Source organism: Lepisma saccharinum, chromosome 23 (genome assembly GCF_977018435.1).
Source record: "Lepisma saccharinum chromosome 23, izLepSacc3.1, whole genome shotgun sequence".
Lineage (NCBI taxonomy): Eukaryota > Metazoa > Arthropoda > Insecta > Zygentoma > Lepismatidae > Lepisma > Lepisma saccharinum.
In genome coordinates, this window is record NC_139251.1 from 13,035,544 (window position 1) to 13,056,174 (window position 20,631).

At 39.3% G+C, this 20,631-nt stretch overlaps 2 protein-coding genes across 2 annotated transcripts; one reads left to right on the forward strand and one right to left on the reverse strand.

Annotated features, from left to right (window-relative positions):
- The first annotated feature begins 7,792 nt into the window (after positions 1–7,792).
- LOC146005426 (uncharacterized) lies at positions 7,793–8,869 on the forward strand. Its single transcript, XM_083144668.1, has one exon. It carries the CDS (start codon positions 7,793–7,795, stop codon positions 8,867–8,869), a length of 1,077 nt encoding a protein of 358 aa, XP_083000794.1.
- Positions 8,870–10,585: 1,716 nt separating this feature from the next.
- LOC146005427 (ionotropic receptor 21a-like) lies at positions 10,586–11,767 on the reverse strand. Its single transcript, XM_083144669.1, has one exon. It carries the CDS (start codon positions 11,765–11,767, stop codon positions 10,586–10,588), a length of 1,182 nt encoding a protein of 393 aa, XP_083000795.1.
- Between the last annotated feature and the right edge of the window lie 8,864 nt (positions 11,768–20,631).

Below are 20,631 nucleotides of genomic sequence, written 5' to 3' on the forward strand. Positions count from 1 at the left end.
CCAAAAAAATTGTGTACATTTTGACATTAGCACTTGTGCGTTAGATCCAGTGGGGGTAATATTTCCCCCCAATAGGATCGTAGGCGAGGCGCCAGAAGCCTGCCAGCGAGCGTGTTCAAAGACAAAACAAACCTAGCACTCTCGATATGAAAGAGGTGCGGAAAATAAACATTTTTCATTCGAGGATTTCGAGGTAGAAGAAGTCAATGAGCGATTTTATGTATTTAAAATGGAAATTCGCAAAATATGTATTTACATACGGAAAACTGGAAAATATGTTTTTTTTTATGTAAAATAAAATTTACTGTGTTGACATATAAGGCTATGATCAGAATTTTGGCAAAAACGAGGGTCTCTATCTTATCGCAGAAAAAAAAAAAACATTTATTTACCTAAACTTCCGTCTGCTTGTTTCTTCCTCGCATTGGAGCAAAAATTTTAGCTGCTTTCAATGTATCACCACCAAGTCGTGCTCGGGAAATTATTTAAGCAAGTTGTAACGTAAAGGGTGGTTTTCTTGTTAATGCGTTCCATTTATTTGTTCCACGTAACATGTCTAGAAAAAGTACCATTTCAGTTTTTTTTTCAAAAATTGGTAGAAAGAGGCCCAATCTTCACGAAGAAATATTGCAGTTCGTACAATGCGCAAAGTGTCGACTGAGCAAATTAGAACAAGTGTGGAACCAGGGGTGTGGGGGATACAAGGAAAAGCTCCGACCTTGACTGGACTGCTTTAGTGGCGAGAGCTATAGATTCCGAAACCTTTGAAAGTGAGAACGTGTTCCGATATCTAAGCCCCGCGACAGGTTAAGTTTGCAGCAACTTTTGGCATATATGGACCCAAACGTCCGCGCAGAATATAGTTCCGCTGCAGTGCTGCCGATTTTCTCACTGTCTGTGATATCAACAGCTCGGCGGTTGAGGCAAGACTGGCACGGGAGATGCTGAGCGCTGTTCTCGCGTGGATTGATACATAAAACCTGCTGCAAACTTAACCTGTCGCGGGGTTAAACGTATAATCTGTCCCTGAGGCGGCTCGAGAATATTCCTTTGCGTTGTTTTATGTTATCTTTTGTTTTCTCATTGTGCATTCCAAGCTTCCTATACCGCTCGGATTTGTCTTTAGTTCCTAATAAGAATTGATTGATTGATCGATTGATTTGGTTTATTTTCCTTCGCATTTCTGCTACTTTTGGCTAATCGCGAAAATGAGGATGAATGCTGATATGATTAAATTGATGAAGGAACACTCACAAAGAGCATCCATTGGTAAACCAACCCTGTCGTCGTAACATGCTCTGGGGACCACTCCGTCACGGGGGCCGGCTCTCAATAAGGAGTGGATCCCTTTATTAATTTTATTCTGAATGAATGTATGTTTAACCGACGTTATTCATTTTATTGCGAGAGCCATCATCATTAATCTGTTTTTACTACGGGACTTGCTCCCGTATTATGCGATGGACTCGATTAGAAATTACGCTAGATGCCAAGGTATAATTTCCAAATAAATCGTTACAGTCTGCGTTTTCAAAACGAGGCGGCGAACACATTATGTTAATATTTCCTCGTTCGTCGATTTCATCAACATCTGTCGCAAGCCTCTCTTGGGATTATTCATATTGCATGGTAGTCTAAATAAGAAGGAGACTTTTTATAATGAGCGTTCTTGAATTTCAGTCCTCGTTTATTGAAAATCCTTTGCCTTGGTAAGTGTGTAAGTACTGCAAATGCTTCTTACAACATCGCAAGTATCATTATTATTTTGTATTTTGTTCAGGTAAGACTGCAATGTGACGCTAGTGGCAACCCTGCCACTCGCCCCTGGAAGTTATGTCAGAGCGCTCGTTTGCTGTGTTGGGTTGCATATATACAGGATAGATTTTAAGGGCTTATAGCGCCGAAACTAAGCTCTTTCGAGGTAAAGTTTATAAGGAAAGGTTACTTGTTTTATAATAATTATCTCCCAGCACCCAAGCGTTGTTGAAGTTGTTTTGCTACCCCTGTATATATATATATATATATATATATATATATATATATATATATATATATATATATATATACATAAGTACATACATACATATGTGTGTGGGTGTGTTTGTGGGGGGTGTGAAGGACGACTTTTGTACCTCCCAGATGAAAAATGTTCCTGCGCCACGGAACACACCTATGCACCATCCAAGTTCACAAGTTCAGGCACCCCCAGAAAAAAATCCTGCGCACCCCAGTGATGTATTCAGCAAATTATATGCAAGAAGAAATTGTATACATTGCTAAATTTTTGATGGCTGTATACAGTGCCAGATCTACAAATCTTGGACCCCACCCCCGGCAAAATATTACCAAAGGCCCGCTCTATCTAGCTACCGTTACACACACACACACACACACACACATACATACATAATGTGTGTGTGAGTGTGTGTGTGTGTGTAATTCTTGATCTCATATCGAAAAAGTATTATATATGAGAGCCTAGAAGGTGATTCAAAAGTTCCTTAACATCCCCTTTAAAAAGTAAAGGAGTTAGGCTGGGTAAAATTGGTCATGATAGAAACAGGTTAGGCTTAGGGGGAACCACATTGGTGTGTTCCAAGCGGACGTCCGCTATATTAAATTTAACTCAAAAATTTTGAATGGGAAAGGGGGTGATGTGATATGACACTGATTTCTCACACCGTTAAAATCATGCAGTCGTAACTTTCTCCTAATTAAAGATAAGTTGAAGAAACCTTCACCACTGCATTTCTCGTGATATTCTAGCCTGATTTGATTTTAGTCAAACTGCCACGCGGGAAACTCGGAGTAGGTGATCTAAAGTCGGAATTTTTCCGGCCATTGTACCCGCATAGAGCGGCTCTAGGGCCCACCCTGGAGGGTAAAGGCGGCCGCAGCATGGTGCCACATCACCTTCAAGATGGCCGACATCAAAAATACGTGGGGCCCACATACCCTAAATGTGCCTTCATAGCACTGTGATATATGCACAGGGAACTTTACCCTTACCTGTACACGTATATTGTATTCGTTTCTGTACCCCTGAGTACCTCGTTTATTTTTTACATACGCTCATATGAACCCTCTACTATGTCAATGGCTGAGGGTCCCCTAAAGGCTTACTTGTCTCCGCCCCCCCCCCCCCCCGCACTGCAGGGTTTTGCGGCTTTTAGATCCGGCACTGGCTGTATAGTGTACATAATAATCATGTATAACCAAAATTCGCGGGATGGGAATGTTGTCTTACTAATGGTGTAATATAGAACTCATTGGCGGCGATTGGGTTCCAAAACTGGAAGGGGGGATTAGGTAGATAAGGTTTAATACAGTGCGGAGGCAAAAGTGGCAAAATGTGGGGGAGGGGGTAATTGCCCCCCACGCCCCCTATAATCGCCGCCACTGATAACACTTTCAGAGAAATTATTATGACCTACATGATTAAGGCCTTCATTATAAAGGGTGTTCAACCAAAAAGTATAAAGTCAACAAGCTGAACACTTCGTACGATGAACGAAAATGTTCTAATATTTCTTGTTTGCTGGAAGCACAGAAGGGCATTATAAAGAACACTTAAGGGAGCTACATCAACATAAACGTCAACTTGAGAATTTCAATAACAAAGTGTCGGGGTCCGTTTTATATCTCTTGACGTGCGATTCTTTCATTGTAACACTGTTTCGATTGTTTGTGCTAATGGCACGATGCGAGAAAATAATTTGTCCTCAGTACAGACATTTCCTTTTACTCTCCTACTTGTGCGATTTGTCAATGACAAAACTCCATTAGAGTGCAGTCCGATTCAGAAAATCAGGAATTTGACATGCACCACAATCCTTGGAGGAAAGAGTTGGTGATCTTGATTGTGGGGCGCACTTTATTTGGAAAATTGATTACTTCTAAGAATAAACAGCTTGGATTTGCGTTAATCGTGTGTAATCATGATATGATCCATGGTCAGTAATGCAGACATACTGGTCATGTGGTATAGATTATTCGCGCGCACATGGAATAAAAAATAACGGAAGATATTTTTATTCTCAACTCGTATAGCTTATTCCACGTCTTCAAATGCTTATTATACAGTATCCATGGATGTCTAGAAATAGCATAATGCAATCACGTATGTGACAGAAAACCACACTACTTCACTTTAACGTACATTGTGAAAGTTCTTCCGTATGCCCCACATCACATTCTAACTCCGCAGTTGCAGTCAGTTATATTAAGAATACTGATGGGAAGACCCCACAATTACATTGTAATTGTCCATTAAGAACATCATCCACAATATACGCACAAGTCTTGCAAAAGATTAATTGTAAGCTGATCAATTATGATCTTTATTTTATTCGTGATCCGAACCAATATAACAATCCCCGGTTTTATCTTATATCATATTTCACAAGTATTTTTCCAATAATTACACTTATACTGATTGTACTAACAGTTATAATTATCTGGTTAATATATTTTTGTCTCACTAAATAATAATCACTTTGGCTACCTGAAATTTTATTATTTCGGTTACGTTTTATCTCCACTCCAATATACAGTATGCGGCAAAACAAACAGTACTGAAATCACATCATTGACAATGGTTTATTGTACAACATAATGAGACATAGAAAATGATGTGAAATGTGAAATGAAATGCAATGAGAGTTAGAGATTTACGTCTGTACATAATGTGTTCGAAATGTCCCCCGCCACTGCGCACACATTCCTCATAGCGTGCTTGTAGATTGAGGAACATGTTACTGAACATGGGTTGCTGCAACGACACAAACAATGACCGAATCTTCTCTCGCAACTCTGGTATAGTGGACGGGGGGGTCATGTGATCGGAAAACGTCCTCTTTCAGCATACCCCATATGTAGGCATCAGGAGCCGTGAGATCAGGGCAGTGGGAAGGATAGGGGAAGTCAGTTCCATGGGAAATGAGGCGATTTCTAAACTCTTGTTGCAGAAGGGCAATTGAGGTCCCCCAGTGTGCGCATTAGCTCCGTCTTGTTGCATTCATTGTTGTTGTAGCGGCAGATTTCTTGCGCGGCAAAAAGCGCGCAAATCACGCAAGAATGACTCAATAATCAAGTGTCTGTATCGTCCCTGGTTCACAGTTTGTGGATTCACGTGTTCATCCTCCACGAAATACGGGCCCAATATTCCATGTCCCGACACTGCACACCAAATCGTAACCCGCGCACTATGCAATGATTTCTCAATGATTACATCTGGCCGTTCAAACCCGAGAAAACGAGTTGTTTGTCGGTTGATGTACCCATCAAGGTGCACACAACACTGATCCAGTACGACGGAACTTCTCGATGACGGACAATATTATTGTGTTGCATGGAGCCGCCTTGTTGAATCGTTCCACGAACCGAGTTTTCACAACCTTCACGCTCGGTCCATTCTGACGCCCAACACCGTATGAGCGGAAGTAGTGGTCGACAATAAACACCTTCTCCTCTGTTGTGAGTCCCATTCTCCTCGCGCGAACTGCACACAACGCTAGTCCACACCCAACTGGACACGCAGGCACCGCTGCTGGCTGCAACCACTTTGCACCTGCGCGCACTCTGTCCGTGACTTTCGGTACTGTTTGTTTTGCCGCATACTGTATGACACGTATCACGTACACAAATAAAACAGCAATTACAATTTAAAAAATATATACTTACAGTTACAGGTATAATAAAATTGCAAATAAGTTTATTTTTTTAGCTATGTAAACAAGACCTGTTCTGGCTACATCTTTTCAGTCGTTTGATATATCTAGTCGGTTCTTGTCTATTTCTACTGGTAATGTGGTCTTCAATTGTTACCTTTGTACGATTTCGTAAGTTACATTCAAAAATGCTGAAGTATCTCATCACCCTTACATTCTCTTTAGAAAACTTCTTTCTACTTTGAAATGTTCTTCATGTGTTACGTTGCATTTCTGCCTCTTTAAGCAAATTGTAATAAATAATGGTTAGGTGAAATTAATGAATGGATACCCACAAAGGAACTCTCATAATCAAGAGACTAGAACCCCAAAAATTGTTGACCGAACGTGAGTCAATGAGCCAATATATTCCAAAAACGAGGTGGATAAGAACAGAATATGTCGAAGTTTCTAATGAATATAATCACTTATAAGGTTAGTTGTCATATTCTCGTAGCTAGAGTAGTAACCAAATTACTTTTGACTTCTTTTGGAAATAATTAATTGCAAGTGAGTAGTGTTGCCCACGGGACGAGACGGGACAGGCTTTTACAAATTCAAGACGAGACGAGATTGACCATGTGTCATGAGACAAACGAATATTTTCGAGACGAGACAGCATTTCCACGAGACGAGACAGGCCAAAGTCTCGTCTCGTGGGCAACACTACAAGTGAGTTACTAATGAGAAAGACCATTTCATAAGTGACGAAATGAAAATAAAAATATTAACAAATCATAGTATTGATGATATTTATTTCTTCAGAGATAGATTATGTGCAAAAATGGGAAATAATATTTTCTGTTTCCTTTTCAAAATATAATATAATCCTTTTTTTAAAGAACTCTATCGATGTATTATAGATACACAAAGCTAATTTGTTCCTAAATTCGATTCCATCTAAGGCAGTCATGTATAATTATTTGTTTATTAGCTCGTGCACCTAAAGGGTTAATAATATCAAGGCGATTACACGAGAAAGGGATGTAAAAAAAGAACTAATTCTACAAGTATAAATGTAATAATGTTCTTTCAAATGTAGATTTGATGTTAATTTTTATATTTAGCATTGTTTTTATATTCACATTTGACGATGAGAATGAGTCTGGATTCGAACCCGAGACCCCTGGCGTTGTAGGGTAGTGTGTTAACACTACGCCACGGAAGTTGGCATTATTTCAAAATTACAAACATGATTAACTAATTCATTTTAATTTCTTATCTGACAATTTTAGGTACGTACTTTTTCTTTACAAGAAGCTTTACTGGTCCCAGATATTTTCCAGTTTTGGTCAACTTTTGCGAGAGCAATGCTGGTGCTTGCGTTGATCTCTGTACTCATAGTATCTCTCGTAAGTAACGCCCTTGAAGAAACGTCCGTCCTTCACCATGAGCAGCCTCCAAATGTCCTGGTCACAAATCTTGTTCAACACGTATTCAGGAAATCCGAACATGTAATGATAATCAACGATAGATCCCCAGAACAATGGAATATCACAGCAGAACTACTTTACAGTTCATACAAGGACTACGTCATTGTTCATATTCCAGAGTCTTATAATGCATCGACACGTATAAACGATGAATTAAGAGAACTTCCAGGGAATATAGGTGTAGTTGTGGTGACAAGTGATAAGGCCCGTGTAGCGGAGCTTCTCAATATGGTTCATGAGCGATCTCCACTTGTAAACAACAAGAACATTGTCATATTCACCTCGTACTCAACAGTCGTCGATACGTTGTCTTTTGAAAGAGCTAATTTATTGGATACGTCTTACTATGGTTACCTGATTGCTGTTAATGCAAATTGTAGTTATGCTGAGTACGAAATATGCACTCCGTATCCTCAAAAACACAAATTGGATCTAACAAGAAGTCAAATTAGCGGAAGACTGAAGAGCAGAACTAGGTGCTTGGGTGGAAAGGAAAAGGCAATAAACGAACAGCTCAAGCTGAGTTCATTCAACTATCCGCCGTTCATACACATTAACGGTACAACTCCGTATGGAGGGGTTGAGTACCTTATCCTGAAGGAAATTTCGCTGAAGTATAACTTTTCGTGGGAGACTCTGGTTTCAGCAGCAATGTGGGGAGAACTGTTCGCCAATGGTTCAGGGTCAGGCGTGCTGGGAAATCTCGTGGATGGGAAAGCCGACGTAGGATTGGGCGGCTTCTACATGGACCTCCGCAAATGGCTTCTCTTGAGCATCAGTCGACCGTACAGGAGAACCTGCATGACTTTCTTCACGCCAAAACCTCGAGCGCTTCCACACTGGATGTCCATAATATTGCCCTTCACGTTGGCAATGTGGGCGTTTGCTATTGGGTCTTTCGTCGCCTGCTCAGCAATGTTGGTGGCTCTGGCAAGGTTTTACGGAAAGCTCTTTCCAGAGGTTGCTCCCAGTCGCTACTGCAGGTTTCAGAACAGTCTTATGAGGGTCACTGGGATGTTCATGCTCCAGGCTAACAGCGAGCCAACGCAGGAACCTATCAGAAGCCTCGCCACATGGACCTTCGTGCTGATGTTCCTCTTGAGCACCAGCTACACAGGATGTTTAATCTCCTTCTTGACAATCCCTTCTACGTACCCGCCCATCGACACGATGGAGAAGCTTCTGGCTAGCCACCTGCCATGGAGTGCTCCCGTGGACTACGTACCCAAAATTATGAAAGAGTCAGACGACAACGTCATCAGGGAACTAGCGAGCACTTTCCAGTATGTGGACTCCACCCGGCAGATAGCAGATGGAGCGCTGGAGGGGAAGATGGTTGTTTCTGCAGAGACCATGATGACTGGCTACATCTCAGCCGCAGACTACCTGAACAACACCGTGCTTGAGAACTTACTGAAGGTCAAAGGATGTGTTCTTGTTGGTAATATCGTCATGGTTCTGAGAAAGGATTCGCCGTACAAGACTATGTTCAACTCGATCATCGACATTCTGGTAGAGTCAGGCATCGTGACCCTTTGGGAGGAGCGGGTGGTGGCTTCCCTCGGTATTCAGAACATAGGCAGTGCGGGAAGAAGCAAGGACAGCTCTCCTATTGTGCTCACATTGCTGCACTTGGAGGGAGCATTCTTTGCTTTTGTGGTGGTACTCTCATTTTCATTTATAACTTTGTTTGTTGAAATAATTAATGCTAAAATGAAATACACTTAAAATTTTTTGACCTTCAGCGACTGCCTATGTAAACAAAACAAAACAAAGTTCAATGGATGAAAGGAGTAATTACGTTCAACTCAACATTGCCCATTCAAACTTTACGTTCATCTTGAGGTATAAGTTTGCTGGTTTGGTTGGTTTCGTGTTTGATGGTAATCAGTGTGCGAATTAACGGGGAAGGGGATACCGGAAATTTCCCCACAAAAGAAGTTTTATCCCCCGCCAGAAGAAAAAAAATCTCTGCCAGGGATATTTTAATCCACCCACCAAAATGGAATTGAAAACACATAACATGTGGAAGGAACAACTTAACATTTAATACAATTGTATCATAAATACTACATTGTTTGATGTCGGATGAAAAGATTTTACAAGGAGCTCCCAGACTAAAGCTGTCATTGTCCATTGAGTTGAACGGGCAATAGAAATTTGGTCAAGTTTTGTCAGTGTTACTTGTTGAATGACTCTTTTTTGTGTATGCATTTTCTTAGAATGTAAATGTACCAAGTGTTTCTAAGTTACGTGTATCTATTATCATAATATTTAATGTCATAGGAAAGAACCACTGTTTTAAGGTACTTAGATCTGCAAAGCAATAATTTATTTTACTAACTGATAATATATACAAATTTGCATACGCCAAAAAATTACCACTCCAAATGAAATCACAAATACGTCGCTGAGGAGGTATCCCCCCCCCCCATAGAAGAAAGCTTAATTCGCACACTGATGGTACCTATTAAAACTCTGTTAAAATTAGGATTAAAAGTATTCACACATAGCAGTAATAAAGTAAACACAGTCGATTTTTATACGGATAAACTTCGAGAACTTAACCTGCGCTCAAACCATAATCTATATTATAATTATTACATTGTAATCGTACTAGCAGTTCATCTGTGCTTAGCTCGGTATTTTATTTTGAAGAGTTTAAGATAGGTAACTCAATTAAGTATGTACAATTTTTAAAGAACTTCGATTTGCTTATTTATAACATTGTCTCATTGTATGCAAAATGTATGATTTATAAAAATACACTAATATTGCACATCACAATAATCTTATAATGTTATATTTAACTTCTTTCCTAAAAGCTTTATTTAATATCTTTTCGTAACGGTCGGTATTCTTGCTGTTGATTACATTACAAGTTAAGTAAGTGATGATGTTAATTTACCAGGTGAATGCAAAACTTTTATCAATGAATCAAATTATTACCATGAGCATTAAACTTGTATTTGAATAATTACTATGTGCAATAAAATTGTGTTTGAACGTAAAAATAAATACTTAACACTCCTCAAAGCATCTTTTCTTTTGTCGTGACATTCTTCATTCTTTGTATTTTCATCTGCTGATGCTGGTAGCTGCTTCTAGCACCATGCGCGTGTCTTGCACGAGTTGGTTTGAGTTACTGTTTTAAGTCCAGTTTATGCACAGTAAGCCTAATCGGGACTGGACCTACAGTTTAAGGTGGGATCCGAACCACTTGTGCATCCACCGTACCCTGCACGAAGAACGCCATTTTGTCTATGCCGATTACGTCATCAACGTAGATTACATAGTTTGCATAGTCTACATTGTCTGCATGTAGAATGTAGACAATCGTTGTTTACGTGTAGACGCACATCACTGCTGGCAGATGAAAATAAAGTTATCTTCTAAAGGTAACCTTCTGAGAAGGTTTCGGAAAATGGTGATATACACATGTGGTTAGTCGTGAAAAGGAAGGACAGGTGTTTGCTTCACTTCTCTGTATTTTTTTCTACACTTGCTGGTGCACCAAGAGACAACCATCTCGAAAACAAACACCATGCAAGATGTCACCAAACAAAGCAGCAAGAGGGCGAAGACGCCTTGCAAGTGAGTAATACGGATCACCCTCGGAATTCCATCAAGTTTCTTCAACCTGCGTGACATCAAGTTCCTCTGTTTCATCAGGTGAGTCCTGAGAGCTGCTTCCTCCCAGAATGTGTAAATCCCAGACTGAATGATACGATTTATTATTCTGTCATAGAAGTGTTTGTACGGCGAACCTTTGCTGAGCAAGAAAACTACGTCAACCTTGAAAGCACATTCCTTCATCAGATCAAAGTGAGACAGAGAGTCTTCGTCCAGATATTCCACCAGACCTGCATATCCAACGTCCAAGTAGGAGGTGAAAACTGCAAAGTTTCCCGAGGAAGCCATGCCATCCAGCTGATGTTCCTCCGCTTTTACATACTTGGAAACCAATGTACGTGATACTTTGTCCTCATTTAATGATAGCATTAGGAAGATGTAGTTCTGTAAGGAGCACAATGAGTAATGGCTGTTAGCGAGGTCCTCCAAGGTTTCTATGGGGTGTGAGTAGAAGGGAAAAGTTAGGAAAGACACAAGTTTGCTGGTGTAGCATACAGTCAGCAGCATGTATATCAGGGAGATTGAAATAGCAATGTGTTTCAAAGTGATTTGAAGAGGCATCTTAATCCCTACCTGTGCTTGCATGCTGATGACATGCAAGAGACACGTTTGGAGACTTTTGTACCCTCCGCGGAAGTTATGGGAAAGAACTGAGCTTTCGATGTGAGCAAATGCGTACAGAGTGAACGCAGCGATCGGGAAAAAGGTAAAGAATCCAATCCAGAGATCGGTGCGGAATGGTAGCAGCGGAGACCAAACGCTGCTCACTTTGAATCTAGGGGCGAGGAAAGTCAAACACATTTTCCTGTGAGGAGTGGTATGGTCCACACACTCAAGTTCGTCCTCCTCTATGAAGTACCCCCCGAATCCAATCTCAGCTCTGCCATGCATGACGTCACCTATAACCCCTGTCCCTGTACCGTTTGGAAACGAATCGCCCCATTTCTCTTTCGGGAAAATTGGCTTCAATGCGAATTTATGCGATTCGGCCATTACGTTCAGCAAGTGTACTTCCGTTCCTTCCAAAGATATCTCTGTTGCTAAATCGTTACGTTCAAAGAAAGTAAAAGGCAGAAATGGAGCCACGCTGACTGTTACATTTCTTCCGTGCATGTGCAGATTATTGAAGTTAAACGCATCATGTTTCATGTACAACTTGCCATTTCTCCACCGACCAACAATTGAATTCATCCATGTGCTGAAAAGCCTGAAGTGTTGGTTTGTATCATACGGGAAAGCTACCACAACATGAGGAAAAGACAAGTTCATCCGTAAAGCAAGTGTTGAGCTGTTACTGGAATTTAGGTGTGCACAGAAAACGATTAATACAAACCTATAACTTGTGTGTCTAATAGCATTCGTAAACACATAATCGATGTAGCTTTGGTTTGATCCTATTATTATGTAACCCTTACAAACACTTCCTTCTAGTTCGTGCCCGTAGCTGTGAATCATTGAAGACTTGGCATGAATTAGCACACGTGGCTTTCCATTTGCCATAAAGTCAGGATGGATCACACTCCTGCTCTGTGAGTCTCCTGTTATTACAGTTATGCATCTGAAATTACTATATTTATTCGCCACACTGAGTATCATGTACGATGCACTTTCCACACAAAACGATTCCTCTTTACAAATGTATGGGACGAGACTGCAACTCCCAAGGCCAAATAAAATCTTCACAATCAAGATGTTAGCGGTAAAAATCATAACTATATCTGTAAAAGAGAAATAAATTAATTTTGTGTGCTAATAGCATTACATTAACTGGCATTTGTATGCACCATGAAGAAGAGGCAAGGCAAGACAAGTTCATAAGTTCATAAGATCACGCTGAATGTTAAATCCTATGAAAAATTACCTTGTCACTAAGATTGATTGATTTGTTTTACTTCGTTTTTTGTGCCACTTTTGGCTAATTTGGAAGTTGGGGATCAGTGATGAAATTGATGAATGGACACTCACAAACATCAATGCCTAAGCCGGGATTCGAACCAGGGACCCTGGCGTCGTAGTGTGATGTGCTAACCACTCCGCCACGGAGGCCGGCCTTGGAATTGTCAAAGATTTAGGAACCATACATTCTAATGGGTTCTATTGGGTTCCGTAACAGGACCAGAACATTTTTTCTCCCACCATTTAAATTGGGTTCAAGTTGCGTATTGTTTCATTTCAATACGGAACTTGGACCTTATTTAAACTGATCTGGAAAAAGAAAAATGGTCCCTGGACCGTATTTAAATTGACCAGGAAAAAGTTTCCTGAACCGCATATAAATTGATCCGGAGCAAGGGTTCCTGCACGTATTTAAATTCATCCGGAAAGAAGGTTCTTGAACCGAATTGAAATAAATACTTTACAGATAAAAAGGTTCTTTACGGTCAAGAATCCATTTACGCTTGCTGATTTTCTCTCTCGGACCAGAATTGAATTTATTTAAAATTTCTGGACCTTCAACAACGCTGATTTTATCTAATCACGAAGATGAGGATGAGTGGTGATATGATGAAATTGATGAAGGGACACTCACAAGAACTCCCATGCCCAGGCTGGGATTCGAACACGGGATCACTGGTATCCCAGGTTGTCACCAAGAATTTATTTACCTTTTCAACAAAAATGACGAAATTCACAATTAACCATCTTATGTTGGAATAGGCTTCGAGTAGTGTGAGAAGGTACTCGAGTATCCTGAAGTACAGTGGGATCCATGAGCATTAGAGTGCAAATTGTCCATTACAATCTTCGTGCACTTGATTTGATCCAATAAGAGCTTCAAGAATTAAAAGAAAACATAAAACAAGCTGTTGACAACTTCTGCACAAGCATGTAAGAGAAAAATTAATGAAAATAGTCATGGACAATTTGCCGAGCAATACTAGTGGATCCCACTGTACTGTAAGTGCTCGCTTCTGAATGGCTACTATGTATATGTAGCAATATGCGATTATCAAGTTTGTCTCTCGTCAGGATCAGAGGCGCAACCACGAATTTTTGTCTTGGGGGATAAATGCACCAACAATAATAATAGTAATAATAATAATAATAATAATAATATCAATAATATAATATACTAAGCCCCGCGACAGGTTAACCTTGCAGCAACTTTTCGCATATAGAGACCCAAACGTGCGCGCAGAAAATAGTTCAGCTGCAATACTGCGGATTTTCTCACTGTCTGTGATATGAACAGCTCAGCGGTTAAGGCGAGACTGGCACGGGGATGCTGAGTGCCGCTCTAGAGTGGATTGATACATAAAACCTGCTGCAAACTTAACCTGTCGCGGGGCTTAGTGATTGAATTAGTAGTAGTATCGAGGACGTTATTATCCTCATAAATTACGCAAAAAGGGGGTAGAAGTCGGCGCTAAAGCATTTGTTTGGAACAAACGATTTGAAATATTTTTTAACACCGTCAATTGCACATTAGCTAATACTGGAAAACAAGCACACAAACTGTATTTTTGAATGACACAAATTGAATAATAAATACATTCCGAAGATAATCCTTTTTGTACATATAACTTGTATAACTTTCGTGTACAAGACATGTGTCACACGTATGCAACAGAGTGACATAAAATAAGAAAATACATATGCAACATGCTAACACTGAATTGTATACGTATTCAAATTTTTTGAATAAATACATACAACACATATTTTTTTAATCCATTACATCACAGAAAACAAGCATATTGCGAGCGAAGCGAACAAGAAAATTATTGGATCCAATTTTTGCAATTGAAAACAATATTGATTTAATTGGGCGCAAATAATTTCATTGGACGCTATGGCATCCTCTCATTTACAACTTTTTTCACTTAGATTGCTCGGCATCCATGGCCGACTCCCTCTGCCCCCCTAGCTACGGCTCTGAACTTGACGAAACTGATGGCCGTGTGCACGAACGAAGATCAAATTTTAAACTCGGATCGGGAAAGGATCACTGGAAAATTCCATTGCACGAAGACGGTTCAACACTTGATCGCGATCTAGGAACATCAAAACGAGATTATCTTCTGATCGGCCATTCGCGACCGTTTTGGTGTCTGATCCTGGTTCATGATACTGACGCTTCGACTGCAGGCAGTTGTTTTTTAATATAAAAAAGAGCGGAAAGTGATATCGAGGACGTGCAAACGTTAGAGATGTTGGATGTACAGTGGGATCCATGAGTATTATCGTGCAAATTGTCCATGACTATTTTCATTAAAATTTCTCTTACATCCTGTATGTTTTTAAGCGATGGATTTTTATGTATGATGTTGCAGAAGTTGTCAACAGCTTGTTTTGAGTTTTCTTTTAATTCTTGAAGCTCTTATTAGGTCAAATAAACTGCGTGAACATAGTGATGGACAATTTGCAGGGTAATACTCATGGATCCCACTGTACAATGCTGATAATTCGAGAACTATAAATATGTAAACTAAAAACTGCCAAAATAATAATAATAATTTGTGGTTCTGTGGTGCAAAGTCGTAATGTTTATAAATACTGTACTTTCTATCCCAGAACACAAAACATATATAAATGTCATATATTACGTGCAAGGTAAATTATAACACAGCAATGTTTACGATATTGCTACATGGTGTTGGATTGTATAAATTTACGAAAATACATGTTACTGGCTATTTACAAGACACGACAATACATAAGAATTAAGAAATGAAAAATTCAAATACTTACCACAGTACAGTAATAATAGAAATAATAATAATATATCTTTTGACGATGTTCAGCATACGCTGCTCTCTCAAAATCGAATGCATTTGGTAAGGCATTAAAGTCCCGTAGAAGAAGGTTCTATTCTTTCTCCTTCTCCTTTTGTGTTGTGCCGTCAGATCTTTTTTAATATTATTATTTTTTTACACTCCACTACATCCTTGTGCATATTGACAAGGTTGATTAGTACATCTATCAAATTCATAGAAGTTTGCAGCCAGAATTATTTTCTTCTCCTACGTGTTGATACTTTAACACTTCACATTACTCTATGGGGTTCTTGATTGTCATTTGTTTTAGCCAACCAATCAGGTATAGTCTTACAAATTAATCTCGGATCAGTTGAACGGAATCTCCTGAACGTCGTTTTTCGTTGGTGCAATGCAAATTTTTAAACCAAGTTCATTTAGAGTGGATTACTATTGATCTCGTTCATCTGAACTTCGAAATAATCGGCGTTGGTGCACGCGGCCATGAGAGATGCAGGTATTGCGAACCAAGCGAGCAAGAAAATTTTACGAAATTTATTTTTATTTGCATAAAATTAGAAATCGAGGGGGGGGGTAATTGCTCCTCTGTGCCCCCCTGCAGGTGCCCTTGACCATCAATGTTTGCCCCCTGGAATTGACTATCGTCGATGGTGCCCCCCTGCCCTCCCCTGTGGTTGCGCCACTGATCAGGGTTGTGGATATTTAACAATTTCATAAGATAAAACTTTCGCGATGGAACTCGGTGACAAACAATGGATAAGATTCCCCAACGTCGACTACACGTTGTTATCAATACCAATGAGGAGAGTATGTAATGCATTACCAGCAAGAATTAAACTTACAATAAGTAACAATAGTTACAAAATCAGATTGAAAGAGTTGCTTCTGCTTGAACTGGAACAATGGTACATACTACAGTGGAAAACTGATGCCTTAGAATGTAGTTACAGAAATCACTTTCACCATCAGAAAATCAAAGCAGCAAGGTCGAGGATGTTAGAGCCTCAATACAGCCTCAATACAGCATCAACATCAAAAGTTATGAAAGAATAATTAACACAATTTTAATCTTACCTGATTTCATGGTGTAAGTCGAAACAGGGGAAATAATACGGCTGAATGTTGTCGAAGGAAAGCAATGTTTTCGACGGTTCTACAGCGTACAACTATTAGTTGTTTTATTGAAAGGTTACCAACAGACACCTTATCAGAGCCCCATTGTGCTAGGCCAAAACAGCAGCCAACTAATTATTCCCTCTTCAAGCACAGACACATGCATTAAGATAAGTGCCAATACTCTATCAAGATTCAAATCTACACTGCCAAATGGAAAGGGGTTACAGATGTCATAATAATGGCTTTTTTTCTCTCAAAGGGAGATATGTGGTGCGTGACCACTACCACATGACAAAGACACATTATATTGTTTCAACTAAAGGTGCTGGGTGAATGGACACTTAGCATTCGCATGGGTGTTCTAGCAGTAAGGGCTCAGGGGACCTCCATCCCCTGCTCCCCAAGAAAATTAGAAAACCTAGGTTAATAAGTGTGTCTTTAGCTAAAATGTGCATTTCTCTACAGTATTTATATGTGACTATCATCAACAAAATATTTTTTCACATCCGCCTCTCAACTTATTTCTTCTTTCATTGCGAAGTCATTGTTTTCCAAATGGACAAATTTAAAAAAAAAAAATGGAACTGATATGGAGATTTATGTTTTAAGTAGACCTCGGATTTTTTTGTAATATCGAACTACACAATATGTACATACTGTACATATGTAACAATAATTGATAAACTACGTACCGAAATGTGTATCATCAAATTTATATGTAACATATGATTTTGTAACAAAGAATACGTAACATTAATAATAATCGAGTATCCAAGCAATTTCAAGAATTCTGCTAGATATTTATTTTATTTGAACATATTCAACATAATTTTAATGACATAAGTTGTTCAAATTAAAAACGGTATCAAATTTATAAACTATAAACTTGAAGAAGCACAGCAACTTGTACATATTTAAGAAACCAATTTTGTCAACTATTAATTACTTTTCACATTGCAAATTATTGTAATACTATGTAAATATGTAAACTTCGTAACTTTGGAAACATATTTTTTTAAAAACAGCATCTACAGAAAGAACAATCGGATGAAAATACATAGCTACTTTGGTACTTTTTGTGCAAGAAAGCATCTTGGGTAACTCGCTACGTACAGGAAAGTAGTTTTCTTGTCCACTAATGCCAAGATTGTAGGTGCTTTCCCTACACCTAAATCGAAACGAAAATATATAACGAGAAAGGAGGAACTCCAGCATCTTTCGATGAATAACAGTGCCTGTTTTTTTTTCTTCAGCCTGTTCTTCGACTTGGCAGTCAAATTTAGGTGATTGATTTGGTGTTTTAAGTTCACTTTATACACAGTAAGGCTAATCGGGAGTGGACCTACCGTTTAAAGTAGGATCCGAACCACTATGTGCTTCAACCGGGTATCGAACCTGGGACCCCTTGATTACAAGGCGACGACGCTATCATTACGCCATCGGGGAGGCTCTGACAATATATTTTAGGTGACCGTAAGCACTAAGCATCTTATTGATTAGAAAATATGGCATCACATGAGCTACAAATTTTCTTCATCATGTTTCAGAGATCGAAAATGTAGGAAAAAGGATCAAAATAGTAACAAAATACCGAAATGTGTTGTATTTTGTCAAGTAATTAGCAAATACGTAAAATATGTAATATCCTGGCAAATATGTAAAAATATATAGGATAAAACTTGATCAAAATCATGTCAGTTATATACATCGTTGATGTTTTCCTATCCAAGGTATGTAACTAGAAAGGAATAGAATATGTAATTACATACAAATCCGGGCTCTAGTTATAAGGGCCATATTATGCCAAATTCACTGTATTATTTATTGTTGTTGAGAACACACTTCATTAGGTGTAAATTTTATCTTACTGTGATCTTGAATCGTTTGGAAAATGGAGAGAGTAAAGCTTTGCACGATACTTTACAAACACGTAGAACACAGAACTATAGAGACATATAATGGTCAATATCTTATAGTACTCTCGTAAAGTACGGGTGGATATGATGTCAATTCCACATGTCTGTCATTTCTAAACCAGAATGTTTTTGCTCCACCGACACAAGTCTTCAATCTGTCACGATCCTATCTGTTCTTCACAGTCTATACCAATTTCCTTCAGATTCATCTCAACAATGTCTTTGCTATTTTTTCATGGCCTTACTGTCACTGGCGTGTAAATCACTGTTCAATATTTTTCATTATGCATAATTAATCTTGATATTGCTTATGTAAGGCGTGGGATTTGGTTTTGTCATTTGAATGGTTCATATGTATCTCTTGTGAAAATGAAATTCGAGCAAGACAACGAGAGTTGGGGTACAGGTTCTGGGTCACGGCAATGATCGTCAACAAGGTTCATTCTTTACGTTGCACCTGTACGAATATCGACCATATGAATTATCTCTGTTTCCCGTTGGCGGATCTACAGGAAATTTGGACAACCGAGGCGGCACGATATAAATTATATCCGGATTTAATTTCATTGAGATCAATTGAGTATCCACGACGTAGTGGCGAATTGGTATTTAATAGGATTCATGGACCACCTACGAAACCCCAAGACTGACGCCAGAGAGGCGAGGATTTAATCCTCCTGCACCTGCTTGAAGACACATCTTGACCGCGTTGAAACACAATAGGTGAATGTACCCTCCTGGAAGAGAACCGACTCTCGTCTTAACGCCCTTCCAACTAAAATTTTCGAATCTGGTATAAAACTGCGGGACTCCGAATTTTCAACACAGTTTGTCGCGAATCTCGTTGCGAGAGCACCTCTGTGCTGGAGCTCCGTCTACAGTGGACTTAGTGTTTTTTCGAGGACCATCAGCGTGTGGCTATCAGTTACTCGCGATACGTGAGAATGAATGAGCGAGTGAATGAAAGAATAAGTCAGGGGAACCTGTATTACGTTCGTTGTGTAAATAAGTTTTGATTCCAATACATATATTTTTACTGTTTGTACGAGTTGTCATTTATGTTTACAGGTACCAGGTGTATCAGGTAGAATGCTATTTGTGTTTTTATTATTGGAGCCGACAGGTCGCAGGTAAAATTAAAGTGTTATATATGAAGGTATTTCATACCAGTCTCCCGCATTGAAAGGCAACAGTTACCGTTCAAGACACGAACTAAATCTGGATCGTTTGCTATTGCACAATCGGCATTTTTGCCATTTGTGACGGTGGTGTTATTTACTACAAATGCCTCACCATTGGGTGTCTCTACCAGGTTCTGCAAATAATAGAGTGCTCAAGACTTTCCTAAGGAGAGGGATATGAATGTAACAGAGGCGAAACCTTGTTTTTGGACTCAACTTGTCATGTTTTCCAGCATTTCTTGTTTATATGTCTGCATGTATGTATGTATGTGTTTGTGTGTGTGTGTGTGTGTGTGTATATATATATATATATATATATATATATATATATATATATATATATATATCACAAAACCATCCTGAAGATGTTCTGGATTGATTTGTCTCGTTTATTTTACTTCACTGTTGTTCTACTTTTGGCTAATCGCAAAGTTGAGGATGAGTGATATGAATTGAAATTGATTAAGGGACACTCACAAAGAATATCCATGACCAGGTCTGGATTCGAACGCGGAACCACTGGCGTCGTAGCTCGGTGCGTAACCACGAAAGTCGGCCTGATCATGTTCTGTCCACCGAAGCCTTCTCGATTTCAGCATTGTATTGTTAGAAAGGTAGTGTTGATTTACTTATTGTTCAGTTGCCAGGTAATCTGTCACCTATTTACGCCAGGCTTGAGCAAATAGCTTGCACTTGTGAAAGCCAGCGAACACTACCGTGCAGTACGAGATTCCCGTCTGCACCTGAATGCAAGTAACCAACAGAGAGGTATAGGTAGGTAGGTACCTATACATATTTTTAGTAGATTTCGTCATCGGGGCTTCTATCCATTCATAAACGTTTTTGAAGTGACAAATAAGTCAATAATTTTACTTCTCCCTTACACTACATGCGTTAAATATGTACTCCATGCCAAATTTGGCGAT